At 37.0% G+C, this 18,465-nt stretch overlaps 1 protein-coding gene across 4 annotated transcripts in view; it reads right to left on the reverse strand.

Moving 5' to 3' along the window:
• The window catches only part of LOC105488972 (EPM2A glucan phosphatase, laforin), a 131,186-nt gene that overhangs the window by 69,204 nt on the left and 43,517 nt on the right, over positions 1-18,465 (reverse strand). For 2 of the 4 annotated variants that reach the window (XM_024795101.2, XM_011753520.3), the window contains exon 2: positions 1,931-2,105. In XM_024795101.2, the coding sequence (XP_024650869.1) occupies positions 1,931-2,105 (175 nt within the window). Of the gene's footprint in view, positions 1-1,930; positions 2,106-2,653; positions 2,755-18,465 lie in introns of those variants that run through there. The other 2 variants (XM_071096565.1, XM_024795100.2) reach the window with 2 other exon arrangements.

Below are 18,465 nucleotides of genomic sequence, written 5' to 3' on the forward strand. Positions count from 1 at the left end.
TTAAGAAGCCTCTCAAAATGTAAAGCAATAAAAAAGTTGACAAACATAAAATGTAAATCCAAGAGGTCCAACATCCATGTAAGGAGTGTCTCTGATGACAAAGAACAAAGGCAATCAAGGAGAAGAAATAATTATACAGTGGAAATAAAAACTCCAGAGCCCAAGACATGACTCTTCAGAAAAAAGGGTTCATTCAGGAAATGTGGTTCAGGATCAATTTAAAAGAACCCATATACACATCCTCATTAAATGTCAGACCATCTCAAGAGGTGTTCCTTCTCATTCTTTTCTCTGGATCTTCTGCTTATCCTTGACTTCTAAATTGTGTGCACCAGGGCTCAATATTTTTGCTTCTTCTCTTTGTCTCTTCTATACTTCACTCATTTACTATTGTCTCATCTAGACTCATCATTTTGAATGCTATCTATGTCTTGATAACTGCCAATTCTATATCTTTATTTCCAAGCTCTCCCTAAAATTCCTGAAATCAAATCAATTTGCTTCCTGTAATCTAACAGACATTTCAAGAAATGACTAAAGTAGAACTTTCACCTCAATTCCTACTTCAAATTGCTCATCTCCTAGTCTTCCCCATCTCAGTAAGCAGCAACACCATTAATTCAGTAGCTCAGGCCATAAAGCCACGAGACATGCTTAACTCTTCTTTTCCTCATTCTATGCATATAACCCACCAGCAAAGCCAACATCTACCAGAAGTTTGAAAGAAAGATGTGTTCAAGAGGAATATTAATTGCCTAAAACTATTGTGAAATTGCATTTTCTCTCTCTTTTACCCCTCACAACTGTGTTTTATTAATTGTATCTTTCATTCAAAACAACACGTTCTTTAAGAACATGAGAATGCATCTCCTTGTGTATGGCACAAATACTGTAAGTTCTACAGTAAATAACACATAATATTTTAAATGTTGGCAATTGCTTTTAAATTTTAAATAATAAAAGTGTGAAAGAAATGTATATTTACTAAGTTTAATGTAAATTCGATAAGCCTTGAAATTATAAAAGTAATTTAAAGGCAGGGGTCAGTAGGTGGAAATAGATGTGGAAAAAAAATACAAGAAGAAAAAAAAATCTCCGCTCTTACAATGTAGGAAACTAGGAGACATTGTGAAAAACTGATGGGTCAAGACATAGAATTTGTATGATGGTAAGTAACAATGGAACTTTTCAAAAAATGCCTGGTAGGGACTGGAGTGGGGAGAGAGGACAAGTATGAGAGACGTCAATTTCCTATGTGTAACAGAGGGGAATCAATAGCTATTGTTAAACTGGTACATTAACAAGCAACACATATGCATATTGTTTAAGATTTAGATTTAATCTCAAGAAAAACTAACCAGAAAGTGATTAAAAATAATCATTTCTGATGAGTGGGAAAGGAGAAAAGGATAATGAGCCTTATGTTTTATTTAGCAACCTCCTGGTTTAGGAATTAAATGAACAAATAAATCAAAATATTAACAAATAATGAAGCAGATAATCACATTCAATCTAGTTCTGTGTATTTTCACACATATTTATTTAAATAAGATGTTATAAGGAAATACCAATTTTTGTTTCACTGGTAGTCAGTAGCATAAAGGACACAAATACTAATTTAGACTATGTTAGTGAAGTTTTTATTTTTAATCCACTACATAAATACAGAGATTGGTTAGCTATTATCTGGTCAAAATATATTGATGCTAGGGTATGCATTTATTAAAGAATTCTATTTTTAAAATCCTCCACATCTAGACCCAGAAAAGCTTACACACTGATTCACTGTAATTATCTCCTGAAAGTATTACAGGCCTATAGACCCCTCCAAAGTGAGACACTGCAGTTTTGAACACAGTAAATATTTCCATTGTTGCTAATGCTACCTCTTGTACCACTTCTATGCTTATAAATATAGCACTATTTTTACCTTGAATAATGCATGGCTTGGTGGCCTGCAATATTAAAATAGAAGTCTGTTGTATGCTTCATTTCATTGGTGTGCCCAGTGGCCTCAATCCAGTGTCCTATTGGGAGACAATACACACCATCCACCAAGTTGTTTTCATTGTAAGTACAGCAACGGTCATGATGAGGTCCATTGCCTAGAACAAGAAGAAATGATAAACAGAGCAATTAAATCAGTGTTTGGTTTAAACATCCTCAAAGCGGCTGATACAAAATTAATAGCAAAAAAATAAATAAATAAACATAAAGCTACTTAATCTACACATTTCAGTATAAACAAAAAAGACTAGAGTGAAAAACAGAACAGTAGGAGTTTGTAAAGAGCTACTTATGAAAATCAGAGTGTTTTACTCCCTTTGAGTACATGGGTTATAAAAAGCATGTTAACTCAGAGTTTCATGGTACCTCTCAGTGCTCTAAGAGGCCATTATGAATCACTTTGCAGCCTGAGAAGCTCCTAAAAAAAGTTTTTAAAGCTATTAATGCCCCTGTATTATACAATTCTATCTTTCTGGTATGCAAATTTATGAATAAAATCAGGAATAAAGTGTTTTAGTATCAGCTCAACCAAAAAATGTGTAATTACAAATAAATGCATCAATAAATAATAAATGATCACATCAAATCTACTTTACAGGTAAAACAGTTATTATCATTATTTTCAAATGAGGAAAATAAGTCTCACAGAGATTAACTAGCTTGCCCAAGGTCATAGAACTAGTAGTGCGGCGCTAGCAGCAACCTGCCTCTCCTAGTCCCCCACCTTTTCGGCATCTGATGCCTTTGTGATGCTCCCTGCTGATGTCATATGCACAAAGACACACCGTCTTCCTTAAAGGGCCATGGATCAAAGGAAGCAGAGACACATCTCTAAAAATATTATTTGCCTATTTCACGATTCTGCGCAGTATCAACTACACTAGTTGCTATGGTATGAATGTATTTGTTCCCCCAAAATTTATATGTTGAAATCCTAACACCCAAGGTGTTGGTATTAGGAGCTGGGGCCCTTAGAGGATGATTAGGTCATAAAGAAGAACCCTCACCAATGTGATTAGCTCCCTTATAAAAGAGGGATGAAAGAAACCCCTCGCTCCCTTCCACCATGTGAGAAAACAGCATGTCGCCGCCGTCTATGAACCAGAAAGTGAGCCCTCACCAATCACTGCATCTGGTATGCCTCAATGTTAGACCCCCCAGCCTCCAGAACTGTGAGCAATAAATTTCTATTGTTTATAAGCTAACCAACATACAGTGTTTTGTTTACAGCAGCCCAAATGGTCTTAGATACTAGTAAACCTTGATTTCTCTAAAAATTATAATTCATACATTATTTTTATTACCTTTTTATTATCCCATTTCAAATCATGCCTTTCTTTATACTACCTAATTATAATATACTGTAAGAAAGACATGTAAGCAAACTAAATGTATGAGTGATTTACAGAAATAAATCACATCTGTTATGAATATAAAAATGTGATTCATTTGTTCTTTTCTCCTTGCTCTGTCTTACAAAATATTTAACCTAGATCTGCTTGTGGCATAAGCTCTCAAAAAAATCCTTAAATTATTTGGTGTTTCTTTGAGATATAACTCCTTCCATCAGACAGAAGGTACAGGATGACTCCCTTAATAAACCATTACTGATCTTCCTAGATCCGTCACCTCTTTTTTCTCTTAATGGATGTTTTTTCTCGATGACTACAAGGCACTGCAGCACATCTCTATTAACCTTCATTTTTAATAGATAAAATCCAAACTATACTAGCAACTTCACTTCTAGAAACATATCCAACAGAAATATTAATAAAAAAAAGAATCTCTGATGCATACAGAGATACATGTGTATAGTAATACTATTTTAATAGAAAATACTGTAAACCATAAGTTTTTTTCATTCTTCTACAAATATTTATTGAGGCAGGTGGTTTATATAAACCTAGGTGGTTTATGATGAAGCTTGGTCACAGACATTGAAAGGATTATGCAGATTCAGGAGGGAAAAGCCACAGGACTTGATTAATTGGAAAAGGAAGGTGAAAATGAAAGGGGATCAATAATGACTCCTAAGCTTCTAGTGAAAATAATTCAATATACAGTGGTACTATTCACTGAGATGCAAAATCTGAAAGAGGCTGTAAGGAAAGATCATCTATCCAGTTTTGGCAACGTTGGGTTGGAAGTACTCTTTAGATATCCAAAAGGAGTCGTCAAACAGAGAGCTGGAGTTATTGATTTGATATTAAGACCAGAAATCTGAACTAGAAACATAAATATATGAGTAATTTGAGTGTAAATGGTAATTGAAATAGGAACATAGATGAGTCACAAAGCAAAACAATATGAATTGAGGAAAAACGTTCTAGAACAAAGTCTGAAAGTCTTTCCATGTTTAACAGCCAGAGATAGAAGGATAAACTTACAAAAGATGAATAGAGAGAGAAGCTGAAAAGGAAAAGCAGGAGTGGCTAAGTGAAGCGGCAGAGCATGACTGAAAGTGTAAACATAGACTACAAACTGGATGTGGTTACTTCTAGGAAATGGAATTGGATGGAGGGAAACTGTCACAGTCAACTGTTTTGAATTGATTGGATTACCTACAAGGAGTGGGTGTTTTTTTTAGTTTAATGAAAGAATATCTATGGCTCCCATTGGTCAGTACAATTGACTTACAACACTGACTTACAACACTGACTTACACTTACAACACTGACTTACAACAACCTTTAAAAATATAATTGTTGAAGAGATCAAATATTCATAAATTATGACGGTCAAGAAGAATTATTTATGTATCATCATCTTCATAAGAATTCTTCATTCCTACAATGATTTCTTTAATTGCTCATTTTTATACATTTATGTTTTAGGCAACATTTAAAAAAATCTTTCATAGATAGTAACCTGAGTTATTCAAAATATGTTCTAATAGTTAAAATGTATTTTAGAGGATGGGTTTTTGTCTTTTTAATTTCACCTAATGAAATGGCAAAAATGAATAGTAAAATAATTTTGGTTTTGGAGATTTCTGCATGTAGAACTATGGAATAAATGTATTTTTCCCTAGTCCTCCCACTAAGTATAATTTAAAACCCTGAAAATTATAAATAAACAAACATAAGATAACTTTGAAAGGCAAAGAGAAGACAGACCATCCAGAGACACTGAGACCTAAGGAAAGACCTAAGTATTGAGTTCCCTGCATTTTCTTTTTGCCTTATATATCCTAGACTTAGATCTGAAGAAGCCAGCAACCTGGTAACACAAGGACAGCAAAAGGAAAACATGACAAAAGTCCACTCTCTCTAGCCAAATGGAAAGACAAGCCTAGCCAGACAGAAATCTGTTTGATAATAACTACACTACTCCAGTTAAACCCACTGAAAAAATGTGGCCCCACACCCACCCAGGCCAGCAAAGGCCAAGCATGGGTAGACTTCCACTTTTGTTTGCCAAGCTGTATTGCAGCGCCTCAACTCACTCACTATCATGGTGTCAGAAAAGGATGAGTAGGGGTCTGAAACTTTCAGCATCACCCTTGGCAATGCAGTGGAGTCCAAGTGGAAAGGTGGACTTCCACCTCCATTTGGCAGTAACGAGGTGCCCCTCCTTCCCACTGAGATCGTGTCACAGGTGACCTAGTGGAAAGTCAAGATTTTCACCTCCTTCCCGCCCCACCATCAGTGGATGCCATATGGGAAGCAGTAAAAAGGCATTCCTCCCTTTCTCAGGCAGAGAGCTATCAATGGAGGCCTAGTGGAGAGCTAGAACTACCACCTCGCTCAGGGAGGAGTCTGTTTGGTTTGGTTATGAATGGAAACAGTGTGAGGAACTGGGTAATAAGGTGGGACCTCTATTCTTCTGCTGGAGTGGTGTCAGAAGAATTCAGTTAAAATCAAAGGTTTACATAAGAGCTAATCTCATTATATAATACCCCAAATGTCCAGGTTTCAATAGAATATCACCCATTACATCAATAACCACTAAGATTTCAAACTAAATGGAAAAAAAAGATGCCTGATAAAGGCCAACACCAACAGAACAATAATGTTAGAATTAGGTGATAAATATTTTAAAGCCTCAGTAACCCATTAGAACACATTCAAACAAATGAAGAATCAGAACATCTCAGCAATGGAATGGAAGATGAAAAGAGGAACTAAATAGTAGTTTTAGAACTGAAAAACACAATATTTGACATTTTAAAAACTCAGTAGATGGGTTTAAGAGCAATATGGAAGGGACACTGGAAAGAATTTCACAAATTCAAGATAAAATCATGGAAATTACCCAACCTAAACAGCAAACAACAGAGAAAGTAGGTTGAATTAAAAACAAAAAAACAAAAAAACAAAAAACCAGACCCTTGGGGACATGTGGTACTATTAACAAAACATCTAAATTTATGTAATTGGAGTCTAGAAGAAGAGGGAAATGATAGTAAGGCTTAAAAGTACTTGAGAAAACAATGCCTGAAAACTTTTCTAATTTGGCAAGAGGCAAAACCTACAAATTCAAGAAGGTGAGCAAAGTCCAAACAACATAAACCCAAAGAAATCAATACTGAGACATGACATATTTAAAATTCTGAAAACGGGCCGGACGCGGTGGCTCAAGCCTGTAATCCCAGCACTTTGGGAGGCCGAGATGGGTGGATCACGAGGTCAGGAGATCGAGACCATCCTGGCTAACACGGTGAAACCCCGTCTCTACTAAAAAGTACAAAAAACTAGCCGGGCGAGGTGGCGAGCGCCTGTAGTCCCAGCTACTCGGGAGGCTGAGCCAGGAGAATGGCGTAAACCCGGGAGGCGGAGCTTGCAGTGAGCAGAGATCCGGCCACCGCACTCCAGCCTGGGTGACAGAGCGAGACTCCGTCTCAAAAAAAAAAAAAAAATAAATAAATAAATAAATAAATAAATAAAATTCTGAAAATGAAAGACAGAGGAAGTCATAAAAGTAGCCAGAGAAAAAGAGCAATGTAAAGGAAAAAATATTCTAATATGAGCAGATTTCTCATCAGAAGTCACCAAAGGAAGTGCATTTTTCAAGTGCTGTAAAAAAGAACAACTGTCAACCAAGAATCTTACTTTGTGACTATTTCCTTCGGAAAAAAAGGGAAAATCAAAATATGCTCAATGAAGGAAAACTAAGAAAATTTTGCCAGCTGAATTATCTTAAAAATGACTAACAGAGGTCTCCACTCTTCTACGTTCTTCACCTCGTGAGCCCTTGGTGACTCTGTGACGGCCTCTGTTGCCCTGTGATCTGCAGGTCGGGAGAGACGCACAGCTAAGATGCCAGGATATCCTGAAAGCTGGGAAAGGGTCTTGCCATCTCTAAGCTGGACCTGGTGACTTTTTTGGAGGGAAAGAAAGAGCCCTGGACTGTGAAGAGTGAGGAGACCACAGCTGCACAGCCAGTCAGCAGTTGAAATTGTGACTATCGAAGATGGCCGAATAGGAACAGCTCCAGTCTCCAACTCCCAGCGCCAGCGACACAGAAGACCGGTGATTTCTGCATTTTCAACTGAGGTACTGGGTTCATCTCACTGGGGAGTGCCGGCCGATCGGTGCTGGTCAGCTGCTGCAGCCCGACCAGCGAGAGCTGAAGCAGGGCGAGGCATTGCCTCACCTGGGAAGTGCAAGGGGGAAGGGAATCCCTTTTCCTAGCCAGGGGAACTGAGACACACAACACCTGGAAAATCGGGTAACTCCCACCCCAATACTGCGCTTTAAGCAAACAGGCACACCAGGAGATCATATCCCACACCTGACCGGGAGGGTCCCACACCCACGGAGCCTCCCTCATTGCTAGCACAGCAGTCTGTGATCCACTGGCAAGGCAGCAGCGAGGCTGGGGGAGGGGCGCCCGCCATTGCTGAGGCTTAAGTAGGTAAACAAAGCTGCTGGGAAGCTCGAACTGGGTGGAGCGCACAGCAGCTCAAGGAAACCTGCCTGTCTCTGTAGACTCCACCTCTGAGGAGAGGGCACAGTAAACAATAACAAACACAGCCGAAACCTCTGCAGACGCAAACGACTCTGTCTGACAGCTGTGAAGAGAGCAGTGGATCTCCCAACACGGAGGTTGAGATCTGAGAAGGGACAGACTCCCTGCTCAAGTGGGTCCCTGACCCCTGGGTAGCCTAACTGGGAGACATCCCCCACTAGGGGCAGTCTGACACCCCACACCTCACAGGGTGGAGTACACCCCTGAGAGGAAGCTTCCAAAGCAAGAATCAGACAGGTACACTCGCTGTTCAGAAATATTCTATCTTCTGCAGCCTCTGCTGCTGATACCCAGGCAAACAGGGTCTGGAGTGGACCTCAAGCAATCTCCAACAGACCTACAGCTGAGGGTCCTGACTGTTAGAAGGAAAACTATCAAACAGGAAGGACACCTACACCAAAACCCCATCAGTACATCACCATCATCAAAGACCAGAGGCAGATAAAACCACAAAGATGGGGAAAAAGCAGGGCAGAAAAGCTGGAAATTCAAAAAATAAGAGCGCATCTCCCCCGGCAAAGGAGCGCAGCTCATCGCCAGCAACGGATCAAAGCTGGACGGAGAATGACTTTGATGAGATGAGAGAAGAAGGCTTCAGTCCATCAAATTTCTCAGAGCTAAAGGAGGAATTACGTACCCAGCGCAAAGAAACTAAAAATCTTGAAAAAAAAGTGGAAGAATTGATGGCTAGAGTAATTAATGCAGAGAAGGTCATAAACGAAATGAAAGAGATGAAAACCATGACACGAGAAATACGTGACAAATGCACAAGCTTCAGTAACCGACTCGATCAACTGGAAGAAAGAGTATCTGCGATTGAGGATCAAATGAATGAAATGAAGCGAGAAGAGAAACCAAAAGAAAAAAGAAGAAAAAGAAATGAACAAAGCCTGCAAGAAGTATGGGATTATGTAAAAAGACCAAATCTACATCTGATTGGGGTGCCTGAAAGTGAGGGGGAAAATGGAACCAAGTTGGAAAACACTCTTCAGGATATCATCCAGGAGAACTTCCCCAACCTAGTAGGGCAGGCCAACATTCAAATCCAGGAAATACAGAGAACGCCACAAAGATACTCCTCGAGAAGAGCAACTCCAAGACACATAATTGCCAGATTCACCAAAGTTGAAATGACGGAAAAAATCTTAAGGGCAGCCAGAGAGAAAGGTCGGGTTACCCACAAAGGGAAGCCCATCAGACTAACAGCAGATCTCTCGGCAGAAACTCTCCAAGCCAGAAGAGAGTGGGGGCCAATATTCAACATTCTTAAAGAAAAGAATTTTAAACCCAGAATTTCATATCCAGCCAAACTAAGTTTCATAAGTGAAGGAGAAATAAAATCCTTTACAGATAAGCAAATGCTTAGAGATTTTGTCACCACTAGGCCTGCCTTACAAGAGACCCTGAAGGAAGCATTAAACATGGAAAGGAACAACCGGTACCAGCCATTGCAAAAATATGCCAAAATGTAAAGACCATCGAGGCTAGGAAGAAACTGCATCAACTAACGAGCAAAATAACCAGTTAATATCATAATGGCAGGATCAAGTTCACACATAACAATCTTAACCTTAAATGTAAATGGACTAAATGCTCCAATTAAAAGACACAGACTGGCAAACTGGATAAAGAGTCAAGACCCATCAGTCTGCTGTATTCAGGAGACCCATCTCACACGCAGAGAAATACATAGGCTCAAAATAAAGGGATGGAGGAAGATTTACCAAGCAAATGGAGAACAAAAAAAAGCGGGGGTTGCAATACTAGTCTCTGATAAAACAGACTTTAAACCATCAAAGATCAAAAGAGACAAAGAAGGCCATTACATAATGGTAAAGGGATCAATTCAACAGGAAGAGCTAACTATCCTAAATATATATGCACCCAATACAGGAGCACCCAGATTCATCAAGCAAGTCCTTAGAGACTTACAAAGAGACTTAGACTCCCATACAATAATAATGGGAGACTTCAACACTCCACTGTCAACATTAGACAGATCAACGAGACAGAAAGTTAACAAGGATATCCAGGAATTGAACTCATCTCTGCAGCAAGCAGACCTAATAGACATCTATAGAACTCTCCACCCCAAATCAACAGAATATACATTCTTCTCAGCACCACATCATACTTACTCCAAAATCGACCACGTAATTGGAAGTAAAGCACTCCTCAGCAAATGTACAAGAACAGAAATTATAACAAACTGTCTCTCAGACCACAGTGCAATCAAACTAGAACTCAGGACTAAGAAACTCAATCAAAACTGCTCAACTACATGGAAACTGAACAACCTGCTCCTGAATGACTACTGGGTACATAACGAAATGAAGGCAGAAATAAAGATGTTCTTTGAAACCAATGAGAACAAAGATACAACATACCAGAATCTCTGGGACACATTTAAAGCAGTGTGTAGAGGGAAATTTATAGCACTAAATGCCCACAAGAGAAAGCAGGAAAGATCTAAAATTGACACTCTAACATCGCAATTGAAAGAACTAGAGAAGCAAGAGCAAACACATTCGAAAGCTAGCAGAAGGCAAGAAATAACTAAGATCAGAGCAGAACTGAAGGAGATAGAGACACAAAAAACTCTCCAAAAAATCAATGAATCCAGGAGTTGGATTTTTGAAAAGATCAACAAAATTGACAGACCACTAGCAAGACTAATAAAGAAGAAAAGAGAGAAGAATCAAGTCGACGCAATTAAAAATGATAAAGGGGATATCACCACCGACCCCACAGAAATACAAACTACCATCAGAGAATACTATAAACACCTCTACGCAAATAAACTGGAAAATCTAGAAGAAATGGATAATTTCCTGGACACTTACACTCTTCCAAGACTAAACCAGGAAGAAGTTGAATCCCTGAATAGACCAATAGCAGGCTCTGAAATTGAGACAATAATTAATAGCCTACCAACCAAAAAAAGTCCAGGACCAGATGGATTCACAGCTGAATTCTACCAGAGGTACAAGGAGGAGTTGGTACCATTCCTTCTGAAACTATTCCAATCAATAGAAAAAGAGGGAATCCTCCCTAACTCATTTTATGAGGCCAACATCATCCTGATACCAAAGCCTGGCAGAGACACAACAAAAAAAGAGAATTTTAGATCAATATCCCTGATGAATATCGATGCAAAAATCCTCAATAAAATACTGGCAAACCGGATTCAGCAACACATCAAAAAGCTTATCCACCATGATCAAGTGGGCTTCATCCCTGGGATGCAAGGCTGGTTCAACATTCGCAAATCAATAAACATAATCCAGCATATAAACACAACCAAAGAAAAGAACCACATGATTATCTCAATAGATGCAGAAAAGGCTTTTGACAAAATTCAACAGCCCTTCATGCTAAAAACGCTCAATAAATTCGGTATTGATGGAACGTACCTCAAAATAATAAGAGCTATTTATGACAAACCCACAGCCAATATCATACTGAATGGGCAAAAACTGGAAAAATTCCCTTTGAAAACTGGCACAAGACAGGGATGCCCTCTCTCACCACTCCTATTCAACATAGTGTTGGAAGTTCTGGCTAGGGCAATCAGGCAAGAGAAAGAAATCAAGGGTATTCAGTTAGGAAAAGAAGAAGTCAAATTATCCCTGTTTGCAGATGACATGATTGTATATTTAGAAAACCCCATCGTCTCAGCCCAAAATCTCATTAAGCTGATAAGCAACTTCAGCAAACTCTCAGGATACAAAATTAATGTGCCAAAATCACAAGCATTCTTATATACCAGTAACAGACAAACAGAGAGCCAAATCAGGAATGAACTTCCATTCACAATTGCTTCAAAGAGAATAAAATACCTAGGAATCCAACTCACAAGGGATGTAAAGGACCTCTTCAAGGAGAACTACAAACCACTGCTCAGTGAAATAAAAGAGGACACAATCAAATGGAAGAACATACCATGCTCATGGATAGGAAGAATCAATATCGTGAAAATGGCCATACTGCCCAAGGTAATTTATAGATTCAATGCCATCCCCATCAAGCTACCAATGAGTTTCTTCACAGAATTGGAAAAAACTGCTTTAAAGTTCATATGGAACCAAAAAAGAGCCCGCATCTCCAAGACAATCCTAAGTCAAAAGAACAAAGCTGGAGGCATCACGCTACCTGACTTCAAACTATACTACAAGGCTACAGTAACCAAAACAGCATGGTACTGGTACCAAAACGGAGATATAGACCAATGGAACAGAACAGAGCCCTCAGAAATAATACCACACATCTACAGCCATCTGATCTTTGACAAACCTGAGAGAAACAAGAAATGGGGAAAGGATTCCCTATTTAATAAATGGTGCTGGGAAAATTGGCTAGCCATAAGTAGAAAGCTGAAACTGGATCCTTTCCTTACTCCTTATACGAAAATTAATTCAAGATGGATTAGAGACTTAAATGTTAGACCTAATACCATAAAAATCCTAGAGGAAAACCTAGGTAGTACCATTCAGGACATAGGCATGGGCAAAGACTTCATGTCTAAAACACCAAAAGCAATGGCAGCAAAAGCCAAAATTACAAATGGGATCTCATTAAACTAAAGAGCTTCTGCACAGCAAAAGAAACTACCATCAGAGTGAACAGGCAACCTACAGAATGGGAGAAAATTTTTGCAATCTGCCCATCTGACAAAGGGCTAATATCCAGAACCTACAAAGAACTCAAACAAATTTACAAGAAAAGAACAAACAACCCCATCAAAAAGTGGGCAAAGGATATGAACAGATATTTCTCAAAAGAAGACATTCATACAGCCAACAGACACATGAAAGAATGCTCATCATCACTGGCCATCAGAGAAATGCAAATCAAAACCACAATGAGATACCATCTCACACCAGTTAGAATGGCAATCATTAAAAAGTCAGGAAACAGGTGCTGGAGAGGATGTGGAGAAATAGGAACACTTTTACACTGTTGGTGGGATTGTAAACTAGTTCAACCATTATGGAAAACAGTATGGTGATTCCTCAAGGATCTAGAACTAGATGTACCATATGACCCAGCCATCCCATTACTGGGTATATACCCAAAGGATTATAAATTATGCTGCTATAAAGACACATGCACACGTATGTTTATTGCAGCACTATTCACAATAGCAAAGACTTAGAATCAACCCAAATGTCCATCAGTGACAGATTGGATTAAGAAAATGTGGCACATATACACCATGGAATACTATGCAGCCATCAAAAAGGATGAGTTTGTGTCTTTTGTAGGGACATGGATGCAGCTGGAAACCATCATTCTTAGCAAACTATCACAAGAACAGAAAACCAAACACCACATGTTCTCAGTCATAGGTGGGAACTGAACAATGAGATCACTTGGACTCGGGAAGGGGAACATCACACACCGGGGCCTATCATGGGGAGGGGGGAGGGGGGATGGGGGAGGGGGGAGGGATTGCATTGGGAGTTATACCTGATGTAAATGACGAGTTGATGGGTGCAGCACACCAACATGGCACAAGTATACATATGTAACAAACCTGCACGTTATGCACATGTACCCTACAACTTAAAGTATAATAATAATAAATAAATTTAAAAAAAAATGACTAACAATATGTCTAAACAAAAAGAAACTCTTTGAAAACAGGAATAAGCACAGTAAACAAAAATATAAGTAAATAAGCAAACATTCTAACATTGTCTGATGTTGTTCTACATGTATGTAAAGGAAATATTTAAGGCAATTATATTGCAAATGAGGAAGGGTAAAGGAATGAAAAAGGAGGTAAGTTTTCTAAAATTCACTCAAACTCATAAAAGGTTAATACCAGTCAACTATGTTAGGTATATAATATACATAATGTATATAGAAATTTTATGTGTATATCAAAACAGAATTCTAAAAAAAGTTCAATTATGAACCAGACATGCCATACAATCACAGAAAAAGGAGGAAGAGAAAAACAACCAGAAACAAAAAATAAAACAGCAAATTTAGGCTCTAACATACCAATGATTGTATTAAATGTAAATAGTCTAAATACACCAATCAAAATATAAAAGTTGGCAGAGTAATTTTTAAGTGAATCAATTATATGCTGTATAGAAGTAATTCACTTCAAATTATATAAGCAGGTGGGAAGTAAAAGCATAGAAAAAGATATACTATGCAAACATTAATCAAAAAGCAGGATTAGTTATATTACTATTATATAAAGTATACTTTGTTTTCTTTACTCCAAGAAAATTCCTAGAGAGGGGAAATTATACAATGTTTAAAGTATCACAAGTATCAACAAGATGACACGGCAACTTTAACTGTGTATATATCAAACAGTAAGGTTGTTAAATATGTAAAGCACAAAACTGAGAGAACTGAAAGAATTTTAAAAATCTAGAATTATAGTTTTAGACCTCAGCACCTCACCCAAAACCACTGTTAGAACAATTAGACAGAAAATCAGCAGGGATATTAGAAACTTCAAGAGCACCATCAACCAACACTATCTAGTTGACATTTACACAGCACCCAGTATAGCAGAATGCACATGTTCATGTTCACAGTACATAAACCAAGATAGAACATATCCTGTACCATAAAACAACTTCAAATTTTTAGAAAACTTAAAACATACAAATAGTGTGTTCTGACATTAACAGAATCAAACTAGAAATCAATAATAAATAGTTTTAGGTTTTATATTTAGGTTTTTAATCTATTTTGTGTTAACTTTTGTATACGGTATATGGAAGGGGTCCAGTTTCAATCTTCTGCATATGGCTAGCCAGTTATCCCAGCATTATTTATTGAACAGGGTCCTTTCCCCATTGCTTATTTTGTTAACTGTGTCAAAGATCAGATGGTTTTAGGTGTCCGGCATTATTTCTGGGCTCTCTATTCTGTTCCATTGGTCTATGTGTCCATTTTGGTATAAGTACCATACTGTTTTGGTTACAATAGCCTTGTAGTATAGTTTGAAGTCATGTGATGTCTCCAGCTTTGTTCTTTTTGCGATTGCTTTGGCTATTCGAGCTCTTTTCTGATTCCATATGAATTTTAAAAGTTTTTATCTAATCCTGTGAAGAATTTTATTGATAGATTGATGGGAATAGGGTTGAATCTATAAATTCTTTGGGCAGTATGGCCATTTGGGCAATATTAATTCTTCTTATCCAGGAGCATGGGATGTTTTGTTTGTTTATGTCATCCCTGACTCCTTTGACCAGTATTTTGTAATTCCTGTTGCAGAATTCTTTCATATATCTGGTTAGCTGTATTCCTAGGTATTTTATTCTATTTATGGCTATTGTAAATGGGATTTCATTCTTGATTTGGCTCTCAGCTTGGATGCTGTTGGTATATAGAAATGCTATAATTTTCGCATGTTGATTTTGTATCCTAAAACGTTGCTCAAGTTGTTTATCAGAACAAGGAGCTTTTGGGTAGAGACTGTGAGGTTTTCTAGGTATAGAATCATATCATCTGCCAACAGGGATAGTTTGACTTCCTGTCTTCCTATTTGGACGTGGAGGCAATCATTCTAAGATGATTATATATAGAAAATCCATTAGAAAGTCTAATACCACATATTCTCACATATAAGTAGAAGCTAAGCATTGGATAGACATGGACATACAGAATGAAATAATAGACATTAGAGACTTCAAAAGGTGTGGAGGTAGGAAGAGGTGAGGGATGAAAAATTACCTATTTGGTACAATGTACACTATTCAGGTGACAAACACACTAAAAGCCTAGACTTCACGACTGTGCAATATGTCCATGTAATGAAACTGTACTTGTACTTCTAAATCTGTAAAAGTTAAAATTAAAAGATAAATTTATTAAAATTAAAATTTTAAAAGTAAACATATAAATCGCTCACTATGTTGGGATAAACTAATCTGTATTTTTGGTAGAAAAGTAGAAAATTATTGGTTTAATTAACAAAAACATCTTTCTTCAGAACAGTTTTAGCTACTTTGTTATTTGTTCATCAAAGCAAGTTAGGTGGTTTAAAACAAAGTGAGTAAAAGTGCAGGTGTAAGGGAAGTGTTGTCTGGCACTCCAATTAAAGTCACAGAAATAACCCTAGAATTTAAAAACTCACAACTAACTCATTATTTTACATAGTTCTCTAAGTTTGAGAGTTTGGCTTAAAATATGTTTATTTCTTAATAAAGCCAAAAGTTTTGAAATTATATTGGTTAAATATCTATTGGATAGGTGTAGTCTCCTTAAGCAAAATAAAATTTACAATAATTATTCATGGTATTTCATTTGAACTATCCTCTTTGGATTTTAATTATTTTAAGTGTTTCATTTCTAGCATATGAACATAAGTTTTGATTCTAACACATTAATCTCTAATTTTAACTATTAACTCACCCACATCTGATCTCTCTCATGCCCCATATGTTACTACCTCAGAAGCTATTATTGCATGAAGTTGCACAAACACAGTATAGTCATTACAAACTCTTTGGCACTTTGATGTTCTTTTCTAATGGCAAAAACGAAATAAAAAGCACAAAAAATCTTTTTGTTCAACCAACTGCCTCTTTGAGATGATGAATCCTGTTCCATTTGAGCACTGTGATGAGTGGCAAAATGCAAAGGTAGAAAATAGCTGAGTTCAGGGGTAGTCATAAATATAGATAAACTGTCCTTCCTAATGCAATGTAAACCTGAGATACAATCACTGAAGGAGAGGATGAAGTAAGGGGTGTTAGGATTGACAAGAAGAAGGAAAGGTGAGATGCAGAAAGAGAAGGAAGATACAGCTAGAAAAACTATGTAAGAATAAACGATAGTCAAAATACCCTGATCATGAGACCACCCAAGAGCAGTAAATGGCAAGCATTTTTTAATATTTAATTTGAAGTTTTTTGCATTTCTGTAATATTTCTCTCTTCTCCTCCTCCCCAACTGTCAGTACAACCTACCACATTCACAAACAGATTTCTAGAGTGGAAGGAGAGAATATGGTTCCTAAGATAAAGAATAAGGGAATTCATCACCACTAGTCCTGTCTTATGGGAATTCTTAAAGTGAGTTTTTTAAGCTGAGAAAACATACCACTAATTAATAACATAAAATACATGAAGGGAAAACATTCAATGGTATCAGTAATACACAGTTAGATTCAAAATAGTCTTTTGCTTGAAAGGTGATGTGTAAAGCAATTTTATCTCTAACATGAGAGTTAAAAGACAAAACTATTAAAAACAACTGTGGCTTTGATAAATTGTTAAGGGATACAAATTACAAAAAGTTGTCAACTTTGCATCAAAATCGTAAAATGTGGTAGGGAGGAGTAGACGTGGAGAGCTTTTGTATTTGATTAAAGTTAAGTTGGTATCAGCTTAGAATAGCCTGTTACAGGTAATGTTTTATGTAAATCTCATGGTAATTGCAAAGCAAAACCCTATTATACTTCCACAAAATATAAAAAGAAGGCATTCAAGACATATCACTACAGAAGACAATCAAACCACAAAGAAAGACAAGAGGAAGAAAAAAAGATACACAGAACAACCAGAAAACAAATTAAGAAAAAGCAGTAAGGTAAGTCCTTACATACTATAATTTCCTTGGGTGAAAATTGATTGAATTCTCCAATCAAAAGATATAAAGTGACTGAATAGACTGAAAAAGCAAAACACAACTAGATGCTGCCTACAAAATACTCACTCTACTTGTAAGAACACACGTAGATGGAAAATAAAGGGATGGAAAAATATATTCCATGCAAATGGAAGACAAAAGAGAGCAGAGGTAGCTATATTTCTATCAGATGAAAAAGACTTTAAGTCAAACAACAGTAAAGAAAGACAAAGAAGATGATTATATAATGATAAAGGTATCAATTCTTCAACATTTATAAATATATATACATCTAACATAGTAGCACCTAAATATCTAAGGCAGTTATTAAGCAATCTGAAGGGAGAGATAGACTGCAATACTATAACAGTAGGGGACTTTAATAATCCACTTTCAGCATTGGACAGAACATCATTTTTTAGACAGAAAATCAATAAGGAAATGTTGTACTTTAATTACACTTTAGACCAAATGGATCTAACAGAAATATACGGCAAAAGAATACACATTCTTCTCAAATATATACAGAACATCCTCCAAAACAGATCATATGTTAAGCCACAATACAAGTCTTTAATAATTCCAGAAGACTGAAATCATATCCGCTATTGTTTCCTGCCATAATGATATGAAACTAGAACTCAATTGTAGGAGAAAACTGGGAAAATTTACAAATATGCAGAAATTAAACAACATGCTCCTGAACAACTAATAAGTAAAAGAAGGAATCAAACGGGAAATTAAATAACATCTTCAGACAAATGATAATGGGTATACAACATATCAAAACATATTAGATGCAGCAAAGTCAATTCTAAGAAGGAAGTTCACATCAATAAATGTCTACATCAAAAAAAGAACAAGGAGAAGAAGGATCTCAAA

This window comes from Macaca nemestrina, chromosome 5 (assembly GCF_043159975.1).
Source record: "Macaca nemestrina isolate mMacNem1 chromosome 5, mMacNem.hap1, whole genome shotgun sequence".
NCBI classification, from domain to species: domain Eukaryota; kingdom Metazoa; phylum Chordata; class Mammalia; order Primates; family Cercopithecidae; genus Macaca; species Macaca nemestrina.